At 32.3% G+C, this 10,846-nt stretch overlaps 1 protein-coding gene across 1 annotated transcript; it reads right to left on the reverse strand.

The window, feature by feature from the left end:
- Positions 1-6,086: 6,086 nt before the first annotated feature.
- On the reverse strand, positions 6,087-8,532 carry Lamtor2 (Late endosomal/lysosomal adaptor, MAPK and MTOR activator 2). Its single transcript, XM_067288089.1, has 3 exons — positions 8,371-8,532; positions 7,092-7,254; positions 6,087-7,020 (listed from the first exon to the last, which is right to left on the reverse strand). Exons 1-3 carry the CDS (start codon positions 8,436-8,438, stop codon positions 6,874-6,876), a joined length of 378 nt encoding a protein of 125 aa, XP_067144190.1. The 5' UTR covers positions 8,439-8,532; the 3' UTR covers positions 6,087-6,873.
- Positions 8,533-10,846: the final 2,314 nt, after the last annotated feature.

Genomic DNA, 10,846 nt, shown 5'->3' on the forward strand with positions numbered 1-10,846 from the left:
TATGTTGAATTTTTATGCAGGTGGAATTTGAATTTTTATTTAAAAAAGTATCTAGACAAAATTTATTAACCAAGTCATACATTAATATTTTTATAAAAATTGTGTAAACTAAAAGTATGGGATTAAATAGTAAATGTTACTATGCTACATAACTGTCTTAGAAAATTTTCTAATAGGACAAATCTGGATTTTTCCAAAGGTTCATTTTTTTATTAAATTGTTTCTGACATCTAAAACATATATTACTGTACTTTAAAACATTTTGAAATAAGCAAATGTTTATTATTTAATTGCAAATATTAACATAATGTCACCACAAACTTCAAAGTATATCCAAAGCAGAAAACCATATAATCATAATTATGGTTTGCTGCTCAAAGCACAAATCCACCACTACATGCAGAGACATCTAAAAAGTTACTACAAATTATACTAGACATTTTATTACGCGTCATAGTTGATTGAATAAACTAAATTCTAGCAATGTTTTGTCGAAGTCTAGAAATTGTGGCAGTAATTATAAAATTTGTTTCTAAGACATTCAAGAGTATTATTGAATTTATTTTTAAAAGAAAAGGAACAAGATGAAATGTCACAAGACAATTGATGCCATAACAAAGGATTTTAATACAAATAACAAAGAATAAAAAAAAATCAATAAACTAAAAGATTATATATTATAAAGTAACCATTTACAAATGTGTTTAAACGTAGAAAATCTTCATGTAAAGATTGTTCCACAAAGCCCACATTCTGAATAGACTGATAGAAAAAGGATCTGAAAGAAATGGCAAGCCTAAAAGATGATGTTAAAGAAACAAGTTTGGTTACGAGTAATGTGTAGCAGAACTCTTAGGGTAGAGCCAATCGGAATGAATGGAACAAGGAAAGTATTTATATAAAAGTAAACAAAGTATTTGATACATATGAAAAAATTCTGATTGGAAATTCTGATCTGGACCTAGTTAAATACATTAGTGTGAAGGGGCTAGCTGGGGACACGAGAGTTTTGAAAGCACTCGTATGCCACTTAATCAGCTGTCCAATTGGTAGGACTGGCCTGTGGTTGTCGAAGGATGGCTTCCTAAGATTTAATGAGAAACAAGGGTCTGTAAAGATCCCCTGAAAGTTTGTTTTTCCTGACACCAGCCTAAGTGTAGCATTAAGCATGCTAGCATTTGTTCGCAAGGAATTTTGAGTGGGAGGGTTGCGAATAAGTTGGAAAGGCTGTTAGTCAGTGATGGGTCAGAGAGGGATCCATTTTAACAAATAACAATAAAATTTAATAAAACAAATCGATATAAAATTACAAATTAAGAGATTACAAATGATATATTCTAGGCCTATTCTTGCAGAGAGAAATCTATCTAACCTAATCTAAATTATCCTATACACGCGAGAAAATCTATATGCATGAGAGAGAGTTTACATCAATCTAACAATCCATATTATCTTCACTTCAGGTTTATTCTTGGCTTCAGTTGACTTTACATTGGGAGTTGAATAGAATAAGTGGAACAAACTACCATGTGCACATTATACTAAGTTTGGTGGGAAGACTTTCATATGGCAGGTTCGGATTCTGCTGAACTCTGACGAACTGTGCGCTTCATATGGTAGTTTCATTTGAAGAGTTACCCCGAATGGCAGGAAAATGCCCCTTTTTATAAGAGCAGATGGCTCTAGTAGATGGCTAAGTAGCATATGCAAAGATTTGAATCATCTCATCGTCAGCCATCAGAAAAAGGAAGTTTAACTTCTGTTCCTGGATACGATTGTTACTTTCTTTGTTTAAAATAAAATTTTTTCTCTAATTGAAATTAAAACGTTCTTTTTACAAATAATTTCTTTGAATAATTAACCTCCCTAAACTGCAGATCTCACATTAGCATTACCATTAATAGAAATATCACTGGTGAATTTCTGGTACTTAATTATTTTTTTAAATAAAAGTTAGCAGATGGTCAAACAAATAATGAAAAATATGTTGAATATTGAGTGCTTCAAAAAATTTATAATTTTTATACAAAATTAGTAACAAATTGAATACTCATATATCCTCAGTGAAAATACGTAAAGGCGTATCTCAAAATTTGGCAAAATGAGTTAGATATGCCTTTAAATATAAGCCTGGGTCTTTCGTGCTGTGACGGAGCAGCTTATTTCTATATAACACCATTTGCATTCTAGGGAATGATAAACACCAGGCATTTCTCACATATCTAATGAAAATATTAGATAAAAATTGCCAGGACAAATTTTGTAAACTTTTGAAAATATAACAACTTATGGATGTTTCTCAAGACACCATAAATACTACATTTTTAAATGATTTTAAAGGCGTATCTAAACTTACGCCTCTTGCAAGCTTGCTGCTAAAAATGATTCCAGCTTGCTTTACATTTTGATCTTCAATGGGTCATCTATTTTCCTGTATCAGACGACAGTGCAGTATTTTACAAAAGGTTTGCTATTTATAATTTAACTTTTTATGACAGCCTCTCAGGACTTATTGCTTTACCTGGAATGAGGGCAAAAGTGGTCGAGGTGCTTCTGAAGTATCAACAGCAAGCACTGTTTAGAACATTGCTGAAATACGATGAAAGGACTGCCAATTTATTTGCTGATGGTTGTGGTGGACAAAATCAGAATTCCATCATGGCAGGAGCTCTCGTATACATTGTTTTAGTTGAAACACTTAGATGAAGTCAGTCTTCATTTCTTTACCACTAATCACAGACAATATGAAGGAGATTCCACTCTCAATGTGATGACATACAGTATCTTATAAACCTTTATCTATAATTTTACATGGGGTAGTCTAAAAATAAGTTTCTCATATCCATGCATTTGCAGCTGATGCACTTAGAATAAAAAAAACCATGTTCTGATATATCCTTGAAGTGTGTTGTGTTTTGCCATAAGAAAGCATGTTGCAGTAGTTGCAAGTTATTGTAAGTAAATAGTGTGTTCTTGCCTATTAAACCAAGGAACAAAATGGAGAACAGATTTGTGTTACCCCAAAATCAAAACTTGCCTTCACGAAGTTGAAACAGCCACGTTCCCTGCCAAAAATAAATTTAAAGAGGCCCAATCAGCAGGCAAGATTCTTCTCAGTGTTCTGGGATGCCAAAAGGAGTGCTGTTCATGGACTTCCTAAAAAGTGAAAGTGTGAATGCCAACAGGTACTGTAACACACTGACAAGACTGAAAGCTGCTATTTGACAAAAGATGTCAGTTTAGGGATTACCCTTGATAACAATGAAAGATCCCATAAGATAGTAGCAACAGTATTCCATGTTGGTAAATTTGGTTGGGAATGTGTCAATCACTCTTTTTATGGTCTTGACCTCATTCCCACCAACTTTCACTTTTTTCAATCTTTGAAGAAGGCACTAGGAGAACAATTTCACCAGCAATGAAGTGAAAGAAACCATTCAAAACTTTTTCCTTATGCATAGAATTCTATAAGGTTTCTTGTGGAGCAAACAAGAAATGCAATATCAATGGAGATTATGTCAAAAAATGAAGTGAGAATGCCTATTCCTATCCACAATATACTGTATTTAGTCTCCAGAATAAAATTTCCTGTTAATAGTAGCCCTGGGAAACTTATTTTTGGACTATCCCATTTTATACAAAAAAATGCAATTAATTTCCTCTAATTAGAATGTGGCTTTATGAAATGTATATTTTATGGAAATTGCACATGTATTCTAATACTTAGAAAATATGGAGAAATAAGTTGATATAACAATAGAGACAAATAATCAATTGTCAAATATTACAAGTTCTTATTTCATTTTCAATTCCAAAATGCCACTAAAAATGTTAAGTTAAAGCAAATTCAGTAGATGTTGTTGTTGATGTTGAAACCGTGTTGTATTTGCTTATTGTGTACAGGCACAATGAAGTGACATTTTTCTCAACACTAGGCTAGTTGAATCTTTTATTTAGTTAGAAAAATTCTTTTAGTTAGAAAAAATCTTTTATTTAGTTAGGCAAATTCAGTAGTTTACCTTAAATACCCCATTTTTGCAAATGATAAGTTTTTGTTGTAACTGTGTAAAATGCTATATCCTTTATCAAGACCTGCAATCAACAAGATGGATGAAACATATTAGGAGTCCAGACTCCTGTATGATAGCTTTCATTGGCTTGTATTGCCAATCATTGTTGTCCAACTAAAGCATGTGCACAAATAACTAATGAGTGCTGAGAATACTGCATTAAGATACTAGAAACCTGTATGATGCAAAGTTTAAATTGTGTTGGAAGGATTCAGTCTGCAGTAAGCTGCAAGAATGAACATAATATACATATAGTGTTAAAAAAGCATTCAGCATTTATATGGTAAATAGTACACCCCCATACTGAGTAAAAAACCTTAGTAAACACATCAAAATTTCAACCATTTCTATAAGATATTAAGAATTTTGTATATTAGAAGGCAATAAGTTGGTTGTGATACTGCATTGCAGACAATATGAAGGACAAATCTTGCCATGTCTTTACATTGGTATTTACAGAATATGTGTCTTCTTTCCATTTTCATCCACATTTGGCATCATTTTAGTTGCAAACTCTCTTGGAAGTTTCAGGTCTTTGTCAAATCATTCATCTCAGAAAAGGTCAAGTTTTTGACCTACTCTCTCTCTCTGTGTGCCGTATCAGAAATCCTGACGTCGGCAAGCACCTGGCACAGGTTAATAAGTGGTTGGTAAGGTGCCAGGTGCTCGCCGACGCCAAGGTGTATCCTGGGGAAGTTACAACCAGAGTGGTTCCTCGTTGCCTTCTCTGGTGAGCAATGTTAAGCAAGGGGAAATGCCTTCCAGGAGGTCTTGTAAGGGAAACTGGCCCCTATTCACTTAAGTTGTTATTCAGTGAATATAAATGCTGAATGCTTTGACAACCTTCCTTAACATAATGCATTCATATTAATGCAATTTATATACAATTAATGTGCAATACAAATTTATATCTTAAATGTAATTTAAAATTTTCCATGAGTAAATAATTCTGCACTTTTTTAAAAAGTATGACTTACTTCCTCATAAGTATTTTTGGAAACTAAGTTTAATCTTGAATGTTCAGTGCAAAACATAACACAAAATCTTATAAATGTTAATGCACAATGTAATTATAACATATAAAACACACCACAAAACAATGATCTTACTACAAAAACAAAGTATAAAACATAGTGCAATGCACTATGTTTTATACTTTATCATTAACACCAGTTAGAGCAGGGATGTCCAACTCACAGGCTGCACTGTGGTCCACTTAATATTTTTATGCAGCCCACTGCACTAAATTTTTTAAGTATATTTCATTTATTTTGGTAAAGTATATTGTAAAAATTATTCTTGTTTCACTGGATATACTTTGATATTGTAATGATGTAATTGGTGCTAGAAAACCGTACCACCTCACATGCATAACATACTGTTGTTAACAATTCTTTCATGCATGATAAACATCAAAACTGCTGAAAGAAATAAGCTGAGTGATTCCCATTTGACTAAAATTCTTAGAATTAAGACTAGTACCATAAAAACAGATATTGACATTATAATAAAAGGAAGGCAAAAATATCAAAAATCGCATTAAATTTATCTTGTGTGAGTATAATTTCTTTTTTTACTATCAAGTATCAATAATGCAGGATTTTTTGTATTTATATATATTTATTAACATTTGATATTCAAATTTTGAACTTTTTATAAGCATATATTTATATAAAGTACCTTTGTGGCCTGCTGAATGTACCTAAATTTCTAATTTGGCCCATTAAGAAAAAAGGTTGGACAACCCTGAGTTATAATTAAGTTCTTTCATCCTCTAACAGCATATCCAACATTAAATGTTGGTTTATATTTTAAAAAATTTGCAAATCTACTTATAATACAGGTTACAATCCAGAGCATCTTGCACAATTTAGATTCATATTGCAACATAATCAAAAAAATAATGCAATAATAGGCCTAATATGACAATTCACTTTAAGTACTGTGACAAAGTTGAGAAATTTTTCTGAGACAGTTATTAAATTACTGATTTCAAATAATTAACATGATTGATGATTAGAACAGAGAAAATTTAAATTTATTCAGAGAATAGAAGGAGCATACAAACTTTGTGGCTATTCTGTATATATAGTGATTCACTTGGGAGTAAATACTTATACAATTCTTTATTTCATGACAGAGCAGAGCAGTTGACTGCGGTATGTTTACATATGATATTCAAACAGGACTGTGCAATCATGAGATTATTGAACAAAGTGTTCCATACTCATAATTGAACTGAATTGATACATACCTGAGCAAGTCATCTTGTACTTTGATAAACAGAAAAGAAAATTCCAATTTTCAACTAGATCAAACTTATTTCATCAGAGTATGCAAAAACAAACTGATTCAAGTTCATAGTAAAAAAAAAATGAAATTTGAGATTCTGAGACTGCTGCTTTTATAATTATCCACATTTATTGTACTGTATATCATTGATGAAATATATTTACTACTCTTCAGAATAGTAAATATATCTTAATATATAATTCCAAGGTGTGAAAGTACAGAGATAAAACTGAAAAGAAGAAAAAAGTAATACAAAAATTATTTCAATATTTTTTACATGTTTTCAATCTTTACAGTTTAGAATATACAAAAAATTTTTAAAAACATATTTAATAAGTAAAAGAATGATATTGATCACATAATTTACAGAACAAATCTGAAAATATAAAATTTGGAAAACAAATTCTTAGCAAGGTAAGTATTTATTTAAAAAGATCATCTGCTGCATCATAGACTAAATATTATTTTAATCCACGATAATAATTACTAAATTTATTTACAACATGTGTTTTCAAGACGATGCCACTTGCATCAGCGGGCCATCTAGATATTCAGCTAGTGCCTGAGTTTTGGCTTTTAACATACCAAGTCCTACACTGTCTTTACCATGGAGACAAAGTAAGAGATTTGCAACTTTAGTTATTGCAATTTTTCCTTCCTAAAATGATATGGAAGAAATGTATTTTATGTACCAATAATAAGGTAATATTGACTCTTATAAGACACTACCTCACAATCTAGCAGGATAAATTTCATGTTATCTTCATTCAGTGCAGTTCGACCATTCTTCTCGTAAGCCAACCAGATGCTACTGGCAATGGCGGCGGCAAGTCTCGCATCTTTATCTCCATAACCGGAATACGCAAGTAGTGTTCCTTCTCGGTTTAATAACCTGTACAAAATCCAGAAAAAATTAGAAAATTTAAGTTCTTTTTAAAATAAATGAATGATTAATAACAGGCAAGAGTAAACTCTTGCCTAATTAATCATTCATTTACTCTGTTGGACATCATTGTCACCCTGCTAAGAGTAGAAAAACCCATAAAAACAAGAAAAGCATCAAAAGGAACAAAAGAATTCGGAAGTCGCTCTCAATTTTTGAGGGTTTTGTCATGTTAAATGTATAATACTAAATAATTTGCAAAAATTGAATTGACAAACATTTAGAATAAGCAATTTCAACAGTAGGGTTTAAAACTTTTCCTCTTTAGGAGACTTAAAATGGCCTATATGCTGTATGATGAAATATATTGTCAACTCGATGTTATTTGTCGATGCATACTTAGTACATAGAACAAAACCATAACAAAATTACATCGTTTACTAAATATATATAATATGCAAATTATAAGGTTGGGTCAATCTCATTCAAAGTTAGAAATGTAGGAAAAATTTGTGTGTCTATCTGACACACACAAATTGGTCCTACATTTCTAACTTCGGTAAAACAAACTGATATCAGGGACTTTTCCTGGGTTTATTGGCTGCATTTAGCAGATTCAACAGCCTTAACTAAGCAAATTGGTAGCCATACATTGCAACCTGGATCTGCCAAACGACAAGTGACATATGCATCAGAACAAAATGCCTCATCGGTCAGGTAGCGTAAACAAAAGACACTACCAAATGTGACATCAATACACCAAATGTGTTCCGAAAGAGCGCTACTGTAGAGGGCATTCAGCAGAAAAATACTAGATAGCTCTGGAACTGTCGAGTGTGCCAAACACAGCCATTACTTCCTTTTCCTTTTCTTTCGAACTTGGAGATACAACATGCAAAGCTTGTGTTAATGACATCAAGCACCCAAGATTTGATTAAGTAATCGCTTGAGTAATGTAGTGTCTAATGTCTTGTTAATAAAGGATTTACAAATCTATAATTTTTGATTCTCAACTTGATTTTATCCATAGAAATCAATTGTAAATATAAAACTTTTCAACGTAATATCTGATATCCATTGAACACTGCGAAAACTAATTTAATACTTTCCTGTAGTGATACTTACAGAGTACATTGGATTCCTCCTGTATTAGCCTGACTCAATACTTGAGTCAATGCTTTTGGTTTAAGCATTATTCCTGTTTTAGCTTTACTTCAACCAAAAAACAAAGTACCACAACACCTATTTATCTGCCAATTCACGTGATTTACGTAACGGTCCGATAACAGTGCCACCTAAAATTCTGTTAATTTTTCACTTAATTTTTTAAAGTTTATTCTAATTTAATTAATTAATATTATCATCAAATTATATGTAAAATTAATTAAAATATTTAGTATTTATTGCAAATTAAGCGAAAAATCTTATACGTTTTTTTAATTTTTTTTTTAAATTCTGTCTAGATCAATGTTTCCCAACCTTTTTTGTGCTATGCCCCACCTCAGCGTCGTAACTAGTCTTTTGTGCGCCCGGTGCGAGCTTCTGTAACTACGCCCCAAAACTATGATATAAAACTTGGTCCAGGTCATTTCTACGTCCCCCCAGGGTCTGCGCTCTGTGCCTGGGCACCGCTGGCACCGCCCTAGTTACGGCACTGCCCCACCTAAGTCTTTCTAAAATTCTTATGCCCCCCTAACATATACACTTAATTGCCACACTGGAAAGGATTGGGTTTTATCGTGGTTACGACAAAACCCAATCCTTTCATCAAAGTCTCTTGCACTTTCCAGTCGTTGCCAAATGCGACCTGGAACACCACAACTCACGTCTGTCCACTTCAAGGTCTGGGCAACGAATCTTCTTTCTTCTCTTTCACCGGCATCAGGGCTTTGTTCACCTCTTTGTTCTCAGTGGTTCCCAGAATTGTTAATCCCACCCCAAGGGAAAAGGTTATAAAGGAAAGTTCTAAAAGAAAAGGGAAACAAAGAACAAAGAAAACTAAAACTAACTTAAATCAATATTTACAATAAATACAGCGTATAGCAGCTATATGGTTAACTTAAACTCTGGACGAGTCCATTTTCGAATTGCCCACCTTGAGGCGTGGGCCCCACGTTGGGAAACACTGGTCTAGATAAAATCTTGTAACCCAGTTTTCGATCTAGTTGAAAGTCAATAGCTCTAATGCTACGAAAGTGGCTTAATAAATATTTCTATCACTTCGAGCGCTGCAATCGCTTTGCGGCGAAAGTTTGGCTGGAGCATGTCACAAACGTCTATATCCCGAGCTTGCTTGCATTAATATCTATTTCTTTTTCATTGTGACGCATATGTAAGGTCAGTCTTTTCGCCTGATCCGAAGAGTAAAGCGCGTTTATCATTGGCTGCGTTCAGCAAACTCAACAATTCCGGTGCGTTAAAAAGCTCAACTGTGAGTCGTCGCAGCTTATCATTGTGTGACGGCAAAAGAAATTCATCACAAATGAATTTCTGGAAAGAGTTGTTTACCTGTTGAGTTAGTTAAACACGGCCATGCGAGATATTATAAAGAAAACTTTAACGAATGCTATTTCTACAGTATTAATGTCAGAAAATAAAGCTTTCTTCCCATTTACAGAAGAAGAAACCGATCTGCTTTTTTTACAATCTTTATTTAATTTAGAACCAAAGTTAAAGGGGAAAAAGACTAAAATTCAAGATTATATAATGGGTGGGCAAGCAAGAGTTCAGTGGGACCGAAATGTAGGTTTTGCAAAATGCATGGGAGCCGCAGTTCTGTACTGTCGTGGCAGATAGTATGGTAAGGCGCGTGATTTTATTATATAATATGAATATAATATAAAACAAATATTGAATTTGTTTAATAAACATATTTTCAGAAAATTATAAAAATAAAATTGTAAAAATAATAATAAAGTACGAATTTACTTGTGTAGTTACGACGTAAGTCGAAACTACGGTGGAAAACGCCAATAATGAGCACTTAAAGACCGCTAAATAAGACGACAACACAGAAACACAGATGTTTTCATGTTTCGTTCTCTAGGATTTATGATGTTATATTAACATTTACTGTAAGTGTACATATTTTATTATGATTTTATGTGCTTTTAACGCTTTTCTAGTGATATTACGTCTTCAATATTTGTGGCGGACGGATATAAAGTCGAATAAAATGACTTAAACTTGATTTTTATTTTTCCATATACTTTTTTGACAAACGACGTATAATCGACAACGACGTAACTCGAGGTATACCTGTATAATATAAAACAAATATTGAATTTTTTTGATAAACATATTTTCACAAAATTACAAAAATAAAATTGTAAAAATAATAATAAAAAACAGAAATTAACACTTTCAGCAAGAGCCGCATTTGCCCACGTCTGTTATATAACAATTGTTACTTCATATAGTGAAATTGATTTTAAATCTCATTTCAGATTAAACAGGAAATCTGTCAAGATATTGTTTAATCAAGTTTATAATTTTTTCAGTTTATCAATAATTATAAGAATAATTAAGTTATATTTTAATTAATTATACTTTCTCTATATAAATGTTTTATATATTACTGGTATTAATTATATTACGATCT

The sequence above is a fragment of the Centruroides vittatus genome, unplaced genomic scaffold (genome assembly GCF_030686945.1).
Source record: "Centruroides vittatus isolate TY-2023 unplaced genomic scaffold, ASM3068694v2 contig_13, whole genome shotgun sequence".
Lineage (NCBI taxonomy): Eukaryota > Metazoa > Arthropoda > Arachnida > Scorpiones > Buthidae > Centruroides > Centruroides vittatus.